Source organism: Entelurus aequoreus, linkage group LG16 (genome assembly GCF_033978785.1).
Source record: "Entelurus aequoreus isolate RoL-2023_Sb linkage group LG16, RoL_Eaeq_v1.1, whole genome shotgun sequence".
Taxonomy (NCBI): Eukaryota; Metazoa; Chordata; class Actinopteri; order Syngnathiformes; family Syngnathidae; genus Entelurus; species Entelurus aequoreus.
Genome location: NC_084746.1, coordinates 3,756,821 through 3,780,148, shown reverse-complemented (window position 1 = coordinate 3,780,148; position 23,328 = coordinate 3,756,821). Strand labels below are relative to the sequence as shown.

Here is a 23,328-nt window from a genome sequence, read left to right as displayed (position 1 = left end):
GCAAATAATGTTGCTTAGTTCAAATAAAATACCCGTAATTTTTGTATTTTTTTTTTCTTGTTTTTGAACACTGACTTTTTGCAGTGTGTTGATGACACATTTTCCCGTAAATTTGCTAAGAGTATGACCGCATACTCTCACTGCAAATAGTCAGTGTTCAAAAACAAGAAAAAAAAATACAAAAATGAGGGGTATTTTATTTGAACTAAGCAAAATTATCTGCCAATAGAAAAAGAAAATTTGGCTTGTCAAGACTTTCCAAAACAAGTCAAATTAGCTAACCTCAATGAACCCAAAAATAGCTTAAAATAAGTATATTCTCACTAATAACAAGTGCACTTTTCTTGGTAGAAACAAAAAAGAGACCTTTTGGCTCAATATGTTGAAAAATATTCCTAAATGAAGTAAATGCTAGTGCCATTATCTTGACATAATGATATCATGATTTTTTTTTTCATGCTTGAAGTAAGAAATGATGACTTTAAAAAAGTAGTTTTCTACTTGTGAGTGTTGATGACACAGCTTTGCAACAGTTGATATTCTAGTTTCAAGCATGTTTTACTCAATATAGCTCATCAAATCTCAGCAACAAGCTGTAATATCTTACTGAGATCATTTCGGACCAAAACACTTAAAACAAGTAAAACACTCTAACATAAAATCTGCTTAGTGAGAAGAATTATCTTATCAGACAGAAAATAAGCAAATATCACCCTTATTTGACATATTTCATCTTACTTTGATTTCACTTTTTGCAGTGTAGAAACATGGAATTAACTGGTTGACGCTTTATTGGATGCCAAGAAATTTCTATTTTTTTAAGCATATTGTTGCAAGATGATAGTTGTGAAGAAAATGGCAGACAATTAGAATAACGGAGATGTTTCAGAAAGGAGTGACGAGAGTCTATTCCGTTTTTCACTACAATTGAAGGGTGATAACAGATTTAAATGGGCAACCAAATGAAGCTAAAACAAACCTTGCAGGTTGTATGTGCCGTTTGCATGCTTATATGTACTTCATGGGAAGTGTATATATTGTGTTTATCGGCTGAAAACTTCATTAGGATCTGTAGGAAAAAATAATTGGCACCTCATAATGCATTTAGAGGGAATCGTTTTTTTAAGGAATGCACTGCAAAAAGTGAAATCTAAGTAAGATGAAATATGTCAAATAAGGGTGATATTTGCTTATTTTCTGTCTGATAAGATAATTCTTCTCACTAAGCAGATTTTATGTTAGAGTGTTTTACTTGTTTTAAGTGTTTTGGTCCTAAATGATCTCAGTAAGATATTACAGCTTGTTGCTGAGATTTGATGAGCTATATTGAGTAAAACATGCTTGAAACTAGAATACCATATTTCCTTGAATAGCCGCAGGGGCGCTAATTAATTTAAAACCTCCTGTCACTCCGGCGTTTACCGGAAGCCGGCGGGATGGCCGTGCATGCGGTAATTATTTTAAAACCTCTTCTCCCTCCGGCGTTTGCCAAAAGGAATCCGGTAAATTTAGGCGTGCGCTTTGAGTGTGATGTAAGCATACCATCATGAAAAGCACATTTAATAAAAAAAACGTTATTATGGTCTTACCTGTACTTATAAATGGAGTCCATTTGCAGCTCCTTCTGACCAAAAGCATCGATAACTTGTTTATAGAAGTCTTCCTTATTTTCTTTCTTCCGTTTTAAAAGTCTCTCTATCTCGATGGAGATGTTCCTTTAATGATTACTTCCTGCTTCCATTGAAAGTCCAGTTTAGAAAAGTGTTTTATTTTAGATACCGGTATGTAATCCTCCTTGTTAAAAGTTCAGGCAGTGTGTTCACTTCTTCTGCAGTACCGGAAGTCGCAAGAAGGATCACTAGCGCGGCAGCGCCCTCTACCACCAGGAGGCGGGAGTCATTTCATGACTCATACAATATTTGACATACGCAGCTACGGTATATTAATAAAACATAGCTGCTTACTGTTCTTTTTAGCATACTGTACCGGTATTCAATAGCTTGGACCTTAAATCCTACTGAATAGCTCTTTATCTTTTTTCCTTTGTGCGATTGCAAACTACTGAAAGCAGCTTCCTCCATTTTGAAAATGAGGACAGGTAAAGCGTCACTCGTGACGTAACGAATTTGACCCGGTGGAAGTTCTAGCCATATGCTAAATATTTTGCGAAACGAGTTTGACCCGGCGAAAATTATAGACATGCGATAATAAAATTAATATTTTGCGAAACGAATTTGATCCGGCGTTAATAATGAACCGGCGATAAGGCCAAGCATGCGTTAATTATTTTGAGAAACGAGTTTGACCCGGCAGTAATTCTAGACGTGCGAATACTATACTCCCTGCGCCAATTCAAGGAAATACGGTATTTTATTTGAACTAAGCAAAATTATCTGCCAATAGAACAAGAAAATTTGGCTTGTCAAGACTTTCCAAAACAAGTCAAATTAGCTAACCTCAATGAACCCCAAAATAGCTTAAAATAAGTATATTCTCACTAATAACAAGTGCACTTTTCTTGGTAGAAAAAAAAAGAGACCTTTTTGCTCAATATGTTGAAAAATATTCATAAATGAAGTAAATGCTAGTGCCATTATCTTGACATAATGATATTGTGATTTTTTTTTAATGCTTGAAATAAGAAATGATGACTTTAAAAAAGTAGTTTTCTACTTGTGAGTGTTGATGACACAGCTTTGCAACAGTTGATATTCTAGTTTCAAGCATGTTTTACTCAATATAGCTCATCAAATCTCAGCAACAAGCTGTAATATCTTACTGAGATCATTTAGGACCAAAACACTTAAAAGAAGTAAAACACTCTAACATAAAATCTGCTTAGTGAGAAGAATTATCTTACCATCAGTGTGTGAATGTGTGTGTGAATGTGGAAATAGTGTCAAAGCGCTTTGAGTACCTTGAAGGTAGAAAAGCGCTATACAAGTATAACCCATTTATCATTTATTATCAGACAGAAAATAAGCAAATATCACCCTTATTTGAGATATTTAATCTTACTTAGATTTCACTTTTTGCAGTGAAAAGTATTAATCCAAAAAGTGTTTGTATATTTACTTGCATGACAAAATATGTTACTGTCCTATTTCTGCATGGAGCGTTTAGGAGGCCACTTTTCCAGAATATTCTTATTTTGTATAATCCGGACAACCAGTGTCCTCTACAGTAGACATGTATTTTGTCAAAGTTACAGAGGGTTTTTTTTTTTTGCGAAAAAGCTAGTCAAAGATCATCTATATCAGTGGTCCCCAACCACCGGGCCGCGGATTGATTGGTACCGGGTCGCACAAGAAATTACAAAAACGTATTTTTTTATTTTTAATTAAATCCACATAAAAAACACAAGATACACTTACAATTAGTGCACCAACCCAAAAAACCTCCCTCCCCCGTTTACACTCATTCACACAAAAGGGTTGTTTCTTTCTGTTATTAATATTCTGCTTCCTACATTATATATCAATATATATCAATACAGTCTGCAAGGGATACAGTCCGTAAGCACACATGATTGTATTTCTTTACGACAAAAAAAAAACCCGGTCCGTGAGACAAATTTTCAAGCGTTTACCGGTCCGCAGCTACAAAAAGGTTGGGGACCACTGATCTATATGACAGCACTCTCATGTTTTTAAGAATCTGCTGCAAAAATGGGAATATCTGACATGTTATTTTTTTTAACTGAACCCGCAGGCCACCAGTTGAATAGCCCGCGTAATGAAATAGAGTGGACCTAAAATGGAACCTTGAGGAACACCACTAGTATAACTAAATAAGTTGAACAAAGGACTACACTGCAAAAAGTCAGTGTTCAAAAACAAGAAACAAAAAATACAAAAATGAGGGGTATTTTATTTGAACTAAGCTAAATTATCTGCCAATAGAACAAGAAAATTTTGCTTGTCAAGACTTTGCAAAACAAGTAAAATTAGCTAACCTCAATGAACCTAAAAATACCTTAAAATAAGTATATTCTCACGGCCGATATTATCGGCCGATAAATGCGTTAAAATGTAATATCGGAAATTATCGGTATCGGTTTTTTATTATCTGTATCGGTGTTTTTTTAATTTATTTTTTATTTTTTATTAAATCAACATAAAAAACACAAGATACACTTACAATTAGTGCACCAACCCAAAAAACCTCCCTCCCTCATTCACACAAAAGGGTTGTTTCTTTCTGTTATCAATATTCTGGTTCCTACATTATATATCAATATATATCAATACAGTCTGCAAGGGATACAGTCCGTAAGCACACATGATTGTGCGTGCTGCTGCTCCACTAATAGTACTAACCTTTAACAGTTAATTTTACAAATTTTCATTAATTACTAGTTTCTATGTAACTGTTTTTATATTGTTTTACTTTATTTTTTATTCAAGAAAATGTTTTTAATTTAGTTATCTTATTTTATTTTATTTTTTTTAAAGTACCTTATCTTCACCATACCTGGTTGTCCAAATTAGGCATAATAATGTGTTAATTCCACGACTGCATATATCGGTTGATATCAGTATCGGTTGATATCGGTATCGGTAATTAAAGAGTTGGACAATATCGGAATATCGGATATCGGCAAAAAGCCATTATCGGACATCCCTAATAACAAGTGCACTTTTCTTGGTAGAAAAAAAAAAAGAGACCTTTTTGCTCAATATGTTGAAAAATATTCTTAAATGAAGTAAATGCTAGTGCCATTATCTTGACATAATGATATGGTTTTTTTTTCATGCTTGAAAAGAAAAATTATTACTTTAAAAAAGTAGTTTTGTACTTGTGAGTGTTGACACAGCTAGAATATTTTTCAACATGAGAAAAAAGGTCTCATGTTTGTTTTTTCTACCAAGAAAAGTGCACTTGTTATTAGTGAGAATATACTTATTTTAAGCTATTTTTGGCTTCATTGAGGTTAGCTAATTTGACTTGTTTTGCAAAGTCTTGACGAACCAAATTTTCTTGTTCTATTGGCAGATAATTTTACTTAGTTCAAATAAAATACCCCTCATTTTTGTATTTGTTTTCCCTTGTTTTTGAACACTGACTTTTTGCAGTGTGGATCCCGCACACTCAGTTCCACCTCAGATCACCACACACGTCACTGGACTTGGACCTGTCATTCCCAGCAACACTTCACACATCATTACCACACGTCAGCACACCAGACACCTGCGTACACATTCTGTCAACTTTAGCAACCTCAGAAATCTTCCAAAACAGCAACAATCCACTTCTTCACCTGTCACCGTCAACATCAAACACTCGCTCCCTTGTAAACACAACTTTTGAAATGAAAATAATGTGATTTTAGACTGTCTTCTTTTACCTGAGACACGGCTTGGCACTGACGCACCTGTTGTGTTCTCACCGAGGCTTCCTCACCAAATTATTATTATTATTATTATAATTATTATTATAATTTAAAAAATATATACACTACCGTTCAAAAGTTTGGGGTCCAATTCCAAAACCAAACCCGTCCCACCAATGTTAGGAATAACAACAAACAGAGCAATTGAGGACACACAAACATGACACGGAACAATACAAATGTAGTGAAACAAAAATGAACATTATCGACAACAGCATCAATATTAGTAATAATTTCAAAATAGCAGTGATTAAAAAAAACCCTCATTGATATTATCATTAAAAACATTAATAAAAAATAATTAAAAAATTAGAAATGAACAATAGTGTCACAGTGGCCCACACTTGCATCACATCTCACAAGCTTGACAACACACTGTGTCCAATATTTTCCACAAAGATAAAATAAGTCATATTTTGGTTCATTTAATAGTTGAAACAAATTCCAATATTCCAATATATGACTCATTATTATCTAGAGCAGGGGTCACCAACGCGGTGCCCGCGGGCACCAGGTAGCCCGTAAGGACCAGATGAGTAGCCCGCTGGCCTGTTCTAAAAATAGCTCAAATAGCAGCACTTACCAGTGAGCTGCCTCTATTTTTTAAATTGTATTTATTTACTAGCAAGCTGGTCTCGCTTTGCCCGACATTTTTAATTGTAAGAGAGACAAAACTCAAATAGAATTTGAAAATCCAAGAAAATATTTTAAAGACTTGGTCTTCACTTGTTGAAATAAATTCATTATTTTTTTTACTTTGCTTCTTATAACTTTCAGAAAGACAATTTTAGAGGAAAAAATACAACCTTAAAAATTATTTTAGGATTTTTAAACACATATACCTTTTTACCTTTTAAATTCCTTCCTCTTCTTTCCTGACAATTTAAATCAATGTTCAAGTAAATTTATTTTTTTTATTGTAAAGAATAATAAATACATTTTAATTTAATTCTTCATTTTAGCTTCTGTTTTTTCGACGAAGAATATTTGTGAAATATTTCTTCAAACTTCTTGTGATTAAAATTCATAAAAAAATATTCTGGCAAATCTAGAAAATCTGTAGAATCAAATTTAAATCTTATTTCAAAGTCTTTTGAATTTCTTTTAAAAATTTTGTTCTAGAAAATCTAGAAGAAATAATGATTTGTCTTTGTTAGAAATATAGCTTGGTCCAATTTGTTATATATTCTAACAAAGTGCAGATTGGATTTTAACCTATTTAAAACATGTCATCAAAATTCTAAAATTAATCTTAATCAGGAAAAATTACTAATGATGTTCCATAAAAAAATTTTTTTTAATTTTTTCAAAAAGATTCGAATTAGCTAGTTTTCCTCTTCTTTTTTTCGGTTGAATTTTGATTTTTAAAGAGTCGAAATTGAAGATAAACTATGTTTCAAAATGTAATTGTCATTTTTTTCGTGTTTTCTCCTCTTTTAAACCGTTCAATTAAGTGTGAATATCATTAATTATTAATAATAACATAGAGTTAAAGGTAAATTGAGCAAATTGGCTATTTCTGGCAATTTATTGAAGTGTGTATCAAACTGGTAGCCCTTCGCATTAATCACTACCCAAGAAGTAGCTCTTGCTTTCAAAAAGGTTGGTGACCCCTGCTCTAAACTAAATGCAGTTTGTTGTACTGATATCATCTCCATAGCTTGTGTGTACCAGTCAGTATGAATTGGACTATCAACATCTATCCATTTTTTAAATATTACCCTTTTTCTTATTATGCATATTGAAAGAAAAGCATTTTTACTCTTTGATGACATGTTACTAAATTGATGGAGATCCCCAAGAATACAAGTTTGCAGTGTCATTGGGATGTTTATATTAAGGAATGTGATTGCTTCTTTTGTTGTTTTCAACCATAACTCTTTTATTCTCGGACATTCCCACAATAAATGAACAAGAGTTCCCTCAGCTGCCCGACACTTCATAATACGTTTTTGATTATGTTTTTTTTTTAATTGATTAAGAATCGTAACAAATAAAAAAAATTGCGATTAATTTGAAAATCGGTATTCTCTGACGCCCTTACCCACTATGATCATTTACTTTTCCAGCAATTACTCCTTCTACGCCCTGGACAACCAGAACCTCCGGCAGCTGTGGGACTGGACCAAGCACAAGCTGACCATCCCTCAGGGCCGTATGTTCTTCCACTACAACTCCAAGCTCTGCATGGCCGAGATACGCAAGATGGAGGAGGTGACCGGCACCAGAGGCCGAAAGAACGACATCGCGTCCAAAACCAACGGGGACCAGGCCTCGTGTAAGTAAACGCAGTCGGTGTTGCAGCCATGGTGGTTATTTCCTGGTGCACATTTACAGTATGTACAGTAAGTGCTGTGTTTGGTCATGTAAGATAAAAGGCCAAAGTCTTTATCTAAACCCAGACTACTTCATAATGACTGTTGGAAATGGGCAGCTGTTCCACAACATTGTGTTTGGATGAAATCAACCCAAGCAGATGTTCCAGCACGTTGTTCCCCCTCGTCCGAAATCTTACCAAGCACACACAGTATGCTGCTGACTTTTCTCCCACACCCCGCAATTTGTGTCGCCAGGTGAGAACCACGTGCTGAAGTTCACCATGATCCGCACCATGAGCGATAAGATCTTGATCAAGTGGGAAGCCTTCTGGCCGCCGGACTTTCGAGACCTGCTGGGCTTCATGGTGCTCTACAAGGAGGCGTAAGTTCTTCTCCTCTACCCACGTCCGTTCAACTGCAATCTCTGCCAAACATGCATTGCATTCAGCTGCAACTAGAAAAGGAGGGGGGGGGGGCGGCATTCAAAGTAAGAACCCATGAGTACACTGCAAAAAGTCAGTGTTCAAAAACAAGAGAAAAAAATACAAAAATGAGGGGTATTTTATTTGAACTAAGCAAAATTATCTGCCAATAGAACAAGAAAATTCGGCTCGTCAAGACTTTCCAAAACAAGTAAAATTAGCTAAGCTCAATGAAGCCAAAAATAGCTTAAAATAAGTATATTCTCACTAATAACAAGTGCACTTTTCTTGGTAGGAAAACCAAAAATGAGACCTTTTTTTTTCATGTTGAAAAATATTCCAGCTGTGTCATCAACACTCACAAGTATAAAACTACTTTTTTAAAGTCATCATTTTTCTTTTCAAGCATGAAAAAAAAAAATCATATCATTATGTCAAGATAATGGCACTAGCATTTACTTCATTTAAGAATATTTTTCAACATATTGAGCAAAAAGGTCTCTTCTTTTTTTCTACCAAGAAAAGTGCACTTGTTATTAGTGAGAATATACTTATTTTAAGCTATTTTGGGGTTCATTGAGGTTAGCTAATTTTACTTGTTTTGGAAAGTCTTGACAAGCCAAATTTTCTTGTTCTATTGGCAGATAATTTAGCTTAGTTCAAATAAAATACCCCTCATTTTTGTATTTTTTGTTTCTTGTTTTTGAACACTGACTTTTTGCAGTGTAGTTCTTTGTTCAACTTATTTAGTTGTACTAGTGGTGTTCCTCAAGGTTCCATTTTAGGTCCACTCTATTTCATTACGTGGGCTATTCAACTGGCGGGTTCAGTTAAAAAAAAAAACGTGAGATATTCACATTTTTGCAGCAGATTCTTAAAGACATGAGAGTGCTGTCATATAGATCAGTGGTCCCCAACCTTTTTGTAGCTGCGGATTGGTAAACGCTTGAAAATTTGTCTCGCGGACCGGGGTTTTTTTTGTCATAAAGAAATACAATCATGTGTGCTTACGGACTGTATCCCTTGCAGACTGTATTGATATATATTGATATATAATGTAGGAACCAGAATATTAATAACAGAAAGAACCCATGACTACACTGCAAAAAGTCAGTGTTCAAAAACAAGAGAAAAAAAATACAAAAATGAGGGGTATTTTATTTGAACTAAGCAAAATTATCTGCCAATAGAACAAGAAAATTCGGCTTGTCAAGACTTTCCAAAACAAGTCAAATTAGCTAACTTCAATGAACCCCAAAATACTTTAAAATAAGTATATTCTCACTAATAACAAGTGCACTTTTCTTGGTAGAAGAAAAAAAAAAAGAGACCTTTTTGCTCAATATGTTGAAAAATATTCTTAAATGAAGTAAATGCTAGTGCCATTATCTTGACATAATGATATGCGCTCGGCATTACATTTCTTGAAACCAGCAAACTTATACTAAAAACTAATTTATTGTTCTTAATGGAAAGGCAACAAGGCGACCGCTTGTTACTCTCGGGGTCTCCTAGCCGCTCAGGCAAATCATATTGTCTGAAAATGCATTTTTCCATGGATAACATGACATCATCGCACCAAGTGCGTGCTCTTTCAGCCAATTAGTGCGCATATATACAGCCTAGCATCGGCCAAAAATGTATTTAATTGTCATTTTGAAGAATTTATCTGAATGTGCATGAACTATTTCTGTTCAAAATTGTTAGAAATGTCACATGTTAAATGTTTAAATATTAACTGTCAGTTTACTGTACTGTGCCAACTGTACTACTACATGAGTACGTGTTTTCTATTGTTTCAGTGAAAATAAAACAGCAAAGTCCATTTGGCTGTCATCTGTTTTAATTATGAGACACAATTGTGTCAAAATCATGATTTTTTTTTTCATGCTTGAAATAAGAAATGATGACTTTAAAAAAGTAGTTTTCTACTTGTGAGTGTTGATGACACAGCTTTGCAACAGTTGATATTCTAGTTTCAAGCATGTTTTACTCAATATAGCTCATCAAATCTCAGCAACAAGCTGTAATATCTTACTGAGATCATTTAGGACCAAAACACTTAAAACAAGTAAAACACTCTAACATAAAATCTGCTTAGTGGGAAGAATGATCTTATCAGACAGAAAATAAGCAAATATCACCCTTATTTGACATATTTCATCTTACTTAGATTTCAGTTTTTGCAGTGCATCCTGGGCTCAGATGAGAATGGCACATCACGTGTCTATAAGAGACAACATAACTCAGAGCTACCTGGTCAGGCAGTCGTCTCTCCAAGTTCATCACTGCGAACCACATTTTGCTGTTTAAGTTCCCTTCTGTTTCTTGGCCATATTGTACTGAGGAGCCTGGACAGGCATTGTTCCAACAAAGTTACTGTGGTCATCATTCTGCTTAGTTTTCACTGCTACTTTGCTGTGGATGTGCAGAACTGTACTTTTTAGAGATGACCGATAATATCGGTCTGCCGATATTATCGGCCGATAAATGCGTTAAAATGTAAAAGCGGAAATTATCGGTATCGTTTTTTTTAAATTATCAGTATTGTTTTTTTTGTTGTTTTTTGTTGTTTTTGTTTTTTTTATTAAATCCACATAAAAAACACAAGATACACTTACAATTAGTGCACCAACCCAAAAAACCTCCCTCCCCCATTTACACTCATTCACACAAAAGGGTTGTTTCTGTCTGTTATTAATATTCTGCTTCCTACATTATATATCAATATATATCAATACAGTCTGCAAGGGATACAGTCCGTAAGCACACATGATTGTGCGTGCTGCTGCTCCACTAATAGTACTAACCTTTAACAGTTCATTTGACTCATTTTCATTCATTACTAGTTTCTATGTAACTGTTTTTATATTGTTTTACTTTCTTTTTTATTCAAGAAAATGTTTTTAGTTTATTTATCTTATTTTATTTGATTCATTTTTTTAAAAAGTACCTTATCTTCACCATACCTGGTTGTCCAAATTAGGCATAATAATGTGTTAATTCCACGACTGCATATATCGGTTGATATCGGTATCGGTAATTTAAGAGTTGGACAATATCGGCATATCGGATATCGGCAAAAAGCCATTATCGGACATCTCTAGTACTTTTTGTACACCTTTTTGAGGGATATTTATTGCCTTCCTTCCACTCCAATTTGAAGTTGTCCCCTCTTGATGTTTTCTTCCTCAACAGACCCTTCCAAAACGTGACCGAGTTTGACGGGCAGGACGCCTGCGGCTCCAACAGCTGGGTGATCGCAGATGTGGACCCGCCGCCGCGCTCCTCCGACGGCGAAGTGGATCCGGGCCACCTCATCCTGCCCCTGAAGCCCTGGACGCAGTACGCCATCATGGTCAAGACGCAGCTGTCCGCCTCTGACGAGCACCAGGTCAACGGGGCCAAGAGTGACATCATCTACGTGCGCACCAACGCCACAAGTAAGACGAGCCTCCGGCCTGGCGCCATTTGCCATTCATTCATTTAGTTTTCCTCTTTTTCTAAATGTTAATTCAATTGCTATGTTTGTAAGAGAAAATCAATGTCTGGCTCCCTGTCGCAGCACACAGAAAACATGTGGTGGTCATTTGTAACAATGCCGCCAGTAGTTTAGGGGCCTAGCTTTCTTCAACCCTAGAGCAGTGGTTCTCAAACTTTTTCACCAAGTACCACCTCGGAAAAAAAATGGTCTGTCCAAGTACCACCATAATGACCAACATTAAAATAGATAGAATACAATAGAAAGTACTTTATTGATCCCTGGGGGAAATTCAGCACCACAGTTCACTCACAATAGACAATAAACACTTAGGTATTTTTTACATGTGAATAATATAAATAATTTATATTATTCACATGTGAATAATATAAATACAGTCTATTATACAGCATTATTCACATGTGAATAATATAAATACAGTCTATTATACAGCATTATTCACGTGTGAATAATATAAATACAGTCTATTATACAGCATTATTCACATGTGAATAACATAAATACAGTCTATTATACAGCATTCTTTACATGCGAATAATATAAATACAGTCTATTATACAGCATTATTCACATGTGAATAATATAAATACAGTCTATTATACAGCATTATTCACGTGTGAATAATATAAATACAGTCTATTATACAGCATTATTCACATGTGAATAATATAAATACAGTCTATTATACAGCATTATTCACATGTGAATAATATAAATACAGTCTATTATACAGCATTATTCACATGTGAATAATATAAATACAGTCTATTATACAGCACTATTCACATGTGAATAACATAAATGCAGTCTATTATACAGCATTATTTACATGTGAATAACATAAATACAGTCTATTAAACAGCATTATTTACATGTGAATAACATAAATACAGTCTATTATACAGCATTATTCACATGTGAATAACATAAATACAGTATTATACAGCATTATTTACATGTGAATAACATAAATACAGTCTATTAAACAGCATTATTTACATGTGAATAATATAAATACAGTCTATTATACAGCATTATTCTCATGTGAATAACATAAATACAGTCTATTATACAGCATTATTCACATGTGAATAACATAAATACAGTCTATTATACAGCCTTATTCACATGTGAATAATATAAATACAGTCTATTATACAGCATTATTCACATGTGAATAATATAAATACAGTCTATTATACAGCATTATTCACGTGTGAATAACATAAATACAGTCTATTATACAGCATTATTCACATGTGAATAATATAAATACAGTCTATTATACAGCATTATTCACATGTGAATAACATAAATACAGTCTATTATACAGTATTATTCACATGTGAATAATATGAATACAGTCTATTATACAGCATTATTCACATGTGAATAACATAAATACAGTCTATTATACAGCAGTAGTCACATAAGAATAACATAAATACAGTCTATTATACAGCATTATTCGCATGTGAATAATATAAATACAGTATATTATACAGCATTATTCACATGTGAATAATATAAATACAGTCTATTATACAGCATTATTCGCATGTGAATAATATAAATACAGTCTATTATACAGCATTATTCACATGTGAATAATATATATACAGTCTATTATACAGCATTATTCACATGTGAATAATATAAATACAGTCTATTATACAGCATTATTCACATGTGAATAATATAAATACACAACGTTTATAGCGGTCAGGGTGTACCCCGCCTTCTGCCCAAGTGCAGCTGTGATTGGCTCTAGTGACCCCGAAATGGACAATCAGTAGAAGCCTACTCAGTGGCCTAGTGGTTAGAGTGTCCGCCCTGAGATGGGTAGGTCGTGAGTTCGAACCCCGGCCGAGTCTTACCAAAGACTTTAAAAATGGGAGCCATTACCTCCCTGCTTGGCACTCAGCATCAAGGGTTGGAATTGGGGGTTAAATCACCCAAAATGATTCCCGGGCGCGGCCACCGCTGCTGCTCACTGCTCCCCTCACCTCCCAGGGGGTGATCAAGGGTGATGGGTCAAATGCAGAGAATAATTTCGCCACACCTAGTGTGTGTGTGTGACTATCATTGGTACTTTAACTTTAAATAGATGGATGGATATATTTACTAAAAATGAGTCAACTCACAGTTAAAATAGTTGGTAACACAATAATTTTCTTGCTTGTAGTTAAGTATGGTGGGGATAGTGTCCACGCATGAGGCTGCATTAGTGTTGCGGCACTAGGTTAGCTTAGGTTCTTACATGGTTCAGCATTTTCTGGGACATCGTGTAGCAGCGCATAAACTGCAAAAAGTCAGTGTTCAAAAACAAGAAAAAAAAATACAAAAATGAGGGGTATTTTATTTGAACTAAGCAAGATTATCTGCCAATAGAACAAGAAAATTTGGCTTGTCAAGACTTTCCAAAACAAGTAAAATTAGCTAACCTCAATGAACCCAAAAATACCTTAAAATAAGTATATTCTCACTAATAACAAGTGCACTTTTCGGGGTAGAAAAAACAAAAAACGGCCTTTTTGCTCAATATGTTGAAAAATATTCTTAAATGAAGTAAATGCTAGTGCCATTATCTTGACATAATGACATGCGCTCGGCATTACATTTCTTGAAACCAGCAAACTTATACTAAAAAGGAATTTATTGTTCTTAATGGAAAGGCAACAAGGCAAGCGCTTGTTACTCTCGGGGTCTCCTAGCCGCTCAGGCAAATCATATTGTCTAAAAATGCATTTTTCCACGGATAACATGACATCATCGCACCAAGTGCGTGCTCTTTCAGTCAATTAGTGCGCATATATACAGCCCGGCCCCCGGCCAAAAAATTTTTAATTGTAATTTTGAAGAATTTACCTGAATGTGCATGAACTATTTCTGTTCAAAATAGTTAGAAATGTCACATGTTAAATGTTTAAATATTAACTGTCAGTTTACTGTACTGTGCCAACTGTACTACTATATGAGTACCTGTTTTCTATTGTTTCATTGAAAATAAAACAGCAAAGTCCATTTGGCTGTCATCTGTTTTAATTATGAGACACAATTGTGTCAAAGTCATGATTTTTTTTTACATGCTTGAAATAAGAAATTATTACTTTAAAAAAGCAGTTTTATACTTGTGAGTAGAGATGTCCAATAAGATCGGCCTACCGATATTATCGGTCGATAAATGCTTTAAAATGTAATATCAGAAATTATCGTTTTTTTTAATTATCGGTATCGTTTTTTTAAAATGTTTTATTTCTATTTTTTTTTATTATATAACATAAAAAACACAAGATACACTTACAATTAGTGCACCAACCCAAAAAACCTCCCTCCCCCCATTTACACTCATTCACACAAAAGGGTTGTTTCTTTCTGTTATTAATATTCTGGTTCCTACATTATATATCAATATATATCAATACAGTCTGCAAGGGATACAGTCCGTAAGCACACATGATTGTGCGTGCTGCTGCTCCACTAATAGTACTAACCTTTAACAGTTAATTTTACTAATTTTCATTAATTACTAGTTTCTATGTAACTGTTTTTATATTGTTTTACTTTCTTTTTTATTCAAGAAAATGTTTTTAATTTATTTATCTTATTTTATTTGATTCATTTTTTTAAAAAGTACCTTATCTTCACCATACCTGGTTGTCCAAATTAGGCACAATAATTAGGGATGTCCGATAATGGCTTTTTGCCGATATCCGATATGCCGATATTGTCCAACTCTTTAATTACTGATACCGATATCAACCGATACCGATATCAACCGATATATACAGTCGTGGAATTAACACATTATTATGCCTAATTTGGACAACCAGGTATGGTGAAGATAAGGTACTTTTTAAAAAAATGAATCAAATAAAATAAGATAAATAAATTAAAAACATTTTCTTGAATAAAAAAGAAAGTAAAACAATATGAAAACAGTTACATAGAAACTAGTAATGAATGAAAATGAGTAAAATGAAGTGTTAAAGGTTAGTACTATTAGTGGAGCAGCAGCACGCACAATCATGTGTGCTTACGGACTGTATCCCTTGCAGACTGTATTGATATATATTGATATATAATGTAGGAAGCAGAATATTAATAACAGAAAGAAACAACCCTTTTGTGTGAATGAGTGTAAATGGGGGAGGGAGGTTTTTTGGGTTGGTGCACTAATTGTACGTGTGTCTTGTGTTTTTTATGTGGATTTAATTTTTTAAAAAACCCAAAAAAACGATACCGATCATTTCCGATATTACATTTTAACGCATTTATCGGCCGATAATATCGGCAGACCGATATTATCGGACATCTCTAATAATAATGTGTTAATTCCACGACTGTATATATTGGTATCGGTAATTAAGAGTTGGACAATATCGGATATCGGCAAAAAAGCCATTATCGGACATCCCTACTTGTGAGTGTTGATGACACAGCTTTGCAACAGTTGATATTCTAGTTTCAAGCATGTTTTACTCAATATAGCTCATCAAATCTCAGCAACAAGCTGTAATATCTTACTGAGATCATTTAGGACCAAAACACTTAAAACAAGTAAAACACTCTAACATAAAATCTGCTTAGTGAGAAGAATGATCTTATCAGACAGAAAATAAGCAAATATCACCCTTATTTGACATATTTCATCTTACTTAGATTTCACTTTTTGCAGTGTTAGTTAGCGTACTCTGCGTGACATCTGTCATTTGTCGCTGCTAAGAAGAGAAAAAACAAGCTTTTTTTTATTCAAGTAGCTGTGCCAAGGGAATTGTGATACTCTGCCTCTTACCCGCCCTCCTCCCCGACCCTAAGTTCCGGCAGTGTCATTTAAGAGCGGCGCACCTCGCCAGAAGGCCAAAGCCGTCGTAACAAATCAAGTTGCAGACAATGTGGTCGGACCGGTGTTATGCACCAGCAGCTCAAAGAGTCTCTCTCAGCGTTGCATCCAGACAACAGCTGCTCTCCTCACACTACACCTGATGCACAGCTGACAGCAACAAAACCAGTCAAAGATCTTCTATTCTATCACCCACTCACATGTCTGACTCAAATATGAAATGTTTGTACAAAAATGAAATGTACAAGGATTATGCCACTCGTACCCTCAACCTTGCACAGGGTCAGTGTCCTACAGCTGGTGCAAATTGGTGCATACCTAAAAAAAACTTGATTATCTATTTAAAGCACTTTTGGATCTAACAATTGTAGGGTTTCCCCTTTATGTATTTCATTGTGGTGGTGCACCACCACAATGAAAAATGGAAGTAATGTAATTAGAGATGTCCGATAATATCGGACTGCCGATACTATCGGCCGATAAATGCTTTAAAATGTAATATCGGAAATTATCGGTATCTGTTTCAAAAAGTAAAATGTATGACTTTTTAAAAGGCCGCTGTGTACACGGACGTAGGGAGAAGTACAGAGCGCCGATAAACCTTAAAGGCACTGCCACTGCGTCACATAATATCTACGGCTTTTCTCACACACACACAAGTGAATGCAATGCATACTTGGTCAACAGCCATACAGGTCACACTGAGGGTGACCGTATAAACAACTTTAACACTGTAACAAATATGCGCCACACTGTGAACCCACACCAAACAAGAATGACAAACACATTTCGGGAGAACATCCACACCGTAACACAACATAAACACAACAGAACAAATACCCAGAACCCCTTGCAGCGCTAACTCTTCCCGGGACGCTACAATATACACCCCCCGCTATATGTATATGTGTGTATATATGTGTGTATATATATACATATATATATATATATATATATACACCCTTTTTATAGAAAACCTATGCATCATAGCAAATATTGTGATGACATCATATTGCCCAAGCCCCTAGCCACGCCCCCGCCGCCACAGGTATCTTGGCATTTTCGAAAAACCCTGAAATTGATGCTACAGTTTTTTTTAGCCTCAGACCAGGCTTGCCAGGTACAGTAATATGCAGCTTTAATCACCAGTTTTGGCTTTTTCTGATGAAAAATAAACAGTAGGGTTGTCTCGATACATCTTTTCACCTTTCAATACAATACCGAGCTTTGAGTATTGGCCGATAAGAATATTTCATAATTTTTGTATTGTGGAATGCTAGAAAAGTTTTTATCAAGTGAGATTAGTCAAACAGAGAATAATGGTAGGTATAAAAACACTAACTTATTTATTATTAAGAGTCTGGAATGGACTATGCTGTCCTAAAGTGGAGTGATAATATTTTTGGCGACACCTAGTGGCACCGATACTTCATTAAGTTAGGCCTATTATGCGGTAAGTTGATGCGATCACCTTAGTTACTGGATACTTCCTTATACATTTCTGTCTTGGAGACATTGTATATGTAAGTAATATGTAACTGTAAATATTTGATATTTCTCAGTTGGTTATCGTATTTTTCGGAGTATAAGTCGCACCGGAGTATAAGTCGCACCGGCCGAAAATGCATAATGAATGAGATAAATAAAATTATTTGATATTTTACGCTAATGTGTTAATAATTTCACACATAAGTCGCTCCTGAGTATAAGTCGCACCCCCGGCCAAACTATGAAAAAAAACTGCGACTTATAGTCCGAAAAATACGGTATTTATGCGTCATATAACGTACACTTAATCAGCTTTTTGTTCACTATTCTTTATTTATTTTAAATTGCCTTTCAAATGTCTATTCTTGGTGTTGGCTTTTATCAAATACATTTCCCCCAAAAAATGTGACTTATACTCCAGTGCGACTTATATATGTTTTTTTAACGATCAAGGTAGTTTTTTTCCTTTTTCGGCCGGTGCGACTTATACTCCGGAGCGATTTTTACTCCGAAAAATACGGTATATTCTCACTAATAACAAGTGCACTCTTCTTGGTAGCAAAAAAAAAAGAGACCTTTTTGCTCAATATGTTGAAAAATATTCTTAAATGAAGTAAATGCTAGTGCCATTATCTTGACATAATGATATGATTTTTTTTTTTTCATGCTTGAAATAAGAAATGATGACTTTAAAAAAGTAGTTTTCTACTTGTGAGTGTTGATGACACAGCTTTGCAACAGTTGATATTCTAGTTTCAAGCATGTTTTACTCAATATAGCTCATCAAATCTCAGCAACAAGCTGTAATATCTTAATGAGATCATTTAGGACCAAAACACTTAAAACAAGTAAAACACTGTAACATAAAATCTGCTTAGTGAGAAGAATGATCTTATCAGACAGAAAATAAGCAAATATCACCCTTATTTGACATATTTCATCTTACTTAGATTTCACTTTTTGCAGTGTCTGTAGCATCTGCATTTTAAAGTAGCATTCGTATCATGAAAGTGTAAAAGTAAGCTAAGCACTGTTAATGGCTGCCAAGATACGTCTCACTCACTTCATTTTTTTAAAAGGGTAAAATGAATTGAACCAAATGTAAATATAACCCAGTGTTTAAGCTAATGCTATCAAGTAGAGATGTCCAATAATATCGGCCTGCCGATATTATTGGCCAATATATGCGTTAAAATGTAATATCGGAAATTATCGGTATCGTTTTTTTTATTATCGGTATCGTTTTTTTTGGGGTTTTTTTTGTTTTTTTAATTAAATCAACATAAAAAACACAAGATACACTTACAATTAGTGCACCAACCCAAAAAACCTCCCTCCCCCCATTTACACTCATTCACACAAAAGGGTTGTTTCTTTCTGTTATTAATATTCTGCTTCCTACATTATATATCAATATATATCAATCCAATCCAATCCACTTTATTTATATAGCACATTTACACAACAAGAATGTTTCCAAAGTGCTGCACAGCCATGTTAAAAAAAATATTAAAAACGATATTAAAAACAATTTTAAAAACAAAATGATGCTACACCAATGACTGAATAAAAACAAAGAATAAATTAATAGAAAACCAATACAGAGACAATATAAAAAATAAATATGATTAAAAACGATTTTAAAGGGTAAAACCAATATCAATATCAATACAGTCTGCAAGGGATACAGTCCGTAAGCACACATGATTGTGCGTGCTGCTGCTCCACTAATAGTACTAACCTTTAACAGTTAATTTTACTAATTTTCATTCATTACTAGTTTCTATGTAAATGTTTTTGTATTGTTGTACTTTCTTTTTTATTCAAGAAAATGTTTTGAATTTATTTATCTTATTTTACTATTTTTTTTAAAAAGTACCTTATCTTCACCATACCTGGTTGTCCAAATTAGGCATAATAATGTGTTAATTCCACGACTGCATATATCGGTTGATATCGGTATCGGTTGATATCGGTATCGGTTGATATCGGTAATTAAAGAGTTGGACAATATTGGAATATCGGATATCGGCAAAAAGCCATTATCGGACATCCCTACTAACAAGGCACATTGAGGTCTGCATGAGAAACTTGCAGTCATTTGATGTTCTTTTGTTTTTTGTGTAGTTTTTCTCCGATTGTGCACTGCAAAAAGTGAAATCTAAGTAAGATGAAATATGTCAAATAAGGGTGATATTTGCTTATTTTCTGTCTGATAAGATAATTCTTCTCACTAAGCAAATTTTATGTTAGTGTTTTACTTGTTTTAAGTGTTTTGGTGCTAAATGATCTCAGTAAGATATTACAGCTTGTTGCTGAGATTTGATGACCTATATTGAGTAAAACATGCTTGAAACTAGAATATCAACTGTTGCAAAGCTGTGTCATCAACACTCACAAGTAGAAAACTACTTTTTTTTAAGTAATAATTTCTTATTTCAAGCATGAAAAAAAAAACATGTCAAGATAATGGCACTAGCATTTACTTCATTTAAGAATATTTTTCCACATATTGAGCAAAAAAAGTTTTTTTTTCTACCAAGAAAAGTGCACTTGTTATTAGTGAGAATATACTTATTTTAAGGTATTTTTGGGTTCATTGAGGTTAGCTAATTTTACTTGTTTTGGAAAGTCTTGACAAGCTGAATTTTCTTGTTCTATTGGCAGATAATTTTGCTTAGTTCAAGTAAAATACCCCTCTTTTTGTATTTCCTTGTTTTTGAACACTGACTTTTTGCAGTGTGTTTCTGCAATATTGATGAGACAAGAAACAATCCACACACAATGCAGAAAATATTTCTACATTTAGCTATTTCAAGTGTTATAGCATCTCTGATGTTACATGGCATATTGTGACATGGCGACCTCTTCTGTCATCTCCCCACAGAACCCTCGGTCCCGCTGGACCCCATTTCCTCGTCCAACTCCTCCTCACAGATCATCCTCAAGTGGAAGCCCCCCAATGACCCCAACGGCAACATCACTCACTACCTCGTCTTCTGTCAGCGACAGGCGGAGGCCAGCGAGCTCTACAAGTTTGACTACTGCCAAAAAGGTGGTTGATGATTTTCTCTATGTTGCTATTTTACCTCTCACAGTTTTTAATACCAGGTCCACTCAGAATTACAATAAGATTACAATGGCCACATTTTTGGGGGAATGTCAACTACTATGGTAATGGTAAATGGGTTATACTTGTATAGCGTTCCGTCCCCTGTACTGTAGATCTCTTCAATGTGTGGGTGTCTAAAGTGTGGCCCTGGGGCCATTCCCATCTTGCAACTAGTTTATTGGCCCTCGGTACTGACATCAGTGAGTGTGGTTTACCACTCTACTACACTTGCACAGCCACACCTGACCTCCGTTAGATCAGCATGTTGTGAGTTCATTCTTTACTACTGAGACATATTATTATTATTATTATTATACATGACACTTCTAAACTGTTGATGTTTGGTACCATGTGCTTTGAGCAAGATGTGTAGCACAGGTGCAAGGGTAAGCAGGGTAGGTCATCATAGGGCCAAGCACTCCAACGTTCTATGAACAACTTGCATACATCAAGGGACAAGATAGGTCATCATAGGGCCAAGCACTCCAACGTCCTATGAACAACTTGCATACATCAAGGGACAAGATAGGTCATCATAGGGCCAAGCACTCCAACGTTCTATGAACAACTTGCATACATCAAGGGACAAGATAGGTCATCATAGGGCCAAGCACTCCAACGTCCTATGAACAACTTGCATACATCAAGGGACAAGATAGGTCATCATAGGGCCAAGCACTCCAACGTTCTATGAACAACTTGCATACATCAAGGGACAAGATAGGTCATCATAGGGCCAAGCACTCCAACGTCCTATGAACAACTTGCATACATCAAGGGACAAGATAGGTCATCATAGGGCCAAGCACTCCAACGTACTATGAACAACTTGCATACATCAAGGGACAAGGTAGGTCATCATAGGGCCAAGCACTCCAACGTTCTATGAACAACTTGCATACATCAAGGGACAAGATAGGTCATCATAGGGCCAAGCACTCCAACGTTCTATGAACAACTTGCATACATCAAGTGACAAGATAGGTCATCATAGGGCCAAGCACTCCAACGTTCTATGAACAACTTGCATACATCAAGGGACAAGATAGGTCATCATAGGGCCAAGCACTCCAACGTTCTATGAACAACTTGCATACATCAAGGGACAAGATAGGTCATCATAGGGCCAAGCACTCCAACGTTCTATGAACAACTTGCATACATCAAGGGACAAGATAGGTCATCATAGGGCCAAGCACTCCAACGTTCTATGAACAACTTGCATACATCAAGGGACAAGATAGGTCATCATAGGGCCAAGCACTCCAACGTTCTATGAACAACTTGCATACATCAAGGGACAAGATAGGTCATCATAGGGCCAAGCACTCCAACGTCCTATGAACAACTTGCATACATCAAGGGACAAGATAGGTCATCATAGGGCCAAGCACTCCAACGTTCTATGAACAACTTGCATACATCAAGGGACAAGATAGGTCATCATAGGGCCAAGCACTCCAACGTTCTATGAACAACTTGCATACATCAAGGGACAAGATAGGTCATCATAGGGCCAAGCACTCCAACGTTCTATGAACAACTTGCATACATCAAGGGACAAGATAGGTCATCATAGGGCCAAGCACTCCAACGTTCTATGAACAACTTGCATACATCAAGGGACAAGATAGGTCATCATAGGGCCAAGCACTCCAACGTTCTATGAACAACTTGCATACATCAAGGGACAAGATAGGTCATCATAGAGCCAAGCACTCCAACGTTCTATGAACAACTTGCATACATCAAGGGACAAGATAGGTCATCATAGGGCCAAGCACTCCAACGTTCTATGAACAACTTGCATACATCAAGGGACAAGATAGGTCATCATAGGGCCAAGCACTCCAACGTTCTATGAACAACTTGCATACATCAAGGGACAAGATAGGTCATCATAGGGCCAAGCACTCCAACGTCCTATGAACAACTTGCATACATCAAGGGACAAGATAGGTCATCATAGGGCCAAGCACTCCAACGTTCTATGAACAACTTGCATACATCAAGGGACAAGATAGGTCATCATAGGGCCAAGCACTCCAACGTTCTATGAACAACTTGCATACATCAAGGGACAAGATAGGTCATCATAGGGCCAAGCACTCCAACGTTCTATGAACAACTTGCATACATCAAGGGACAAGATAGGTCATCATAGGGCCAAGCACTCCAACGTTCTATGAACAACTTGCATACATCAAGGGACAAGATAGGTCATCATAGGGCCAAGCACTCCAACGTTCTA

General features: G+C 35.4%; 1 protein-coding gene across 1 annotated transcript in view; it reads left to right on the top strand.

Moving 5' to 3' along the window:
* insra (insulin receptor a) overlaps positions 1-23,328 on the top strand; it is a 173,463-nt gene that overhangs the window by 125,666 nt on the left and 24,469 nt on the right. The window contains exons 6-9 of the mRNA XM_062023819.1: positions 7,462-7,670; positions 7,966-8,092; positions 11,331-11,575; positions 20,853-21,020. Coding sequence (XP_061879803.1) covers positions 7,462-7,670; positions 7,966-8,092; positions 11,331-11,575; positions 20,853-21,020 — 749 coding nt within the window. The remainder of the gene's footprint in view (positions 1-7,461; positions 7,671-7,965; positions 8,093-11,330; positions 11,576-20,852; positions 21,021-23,328) is intronic.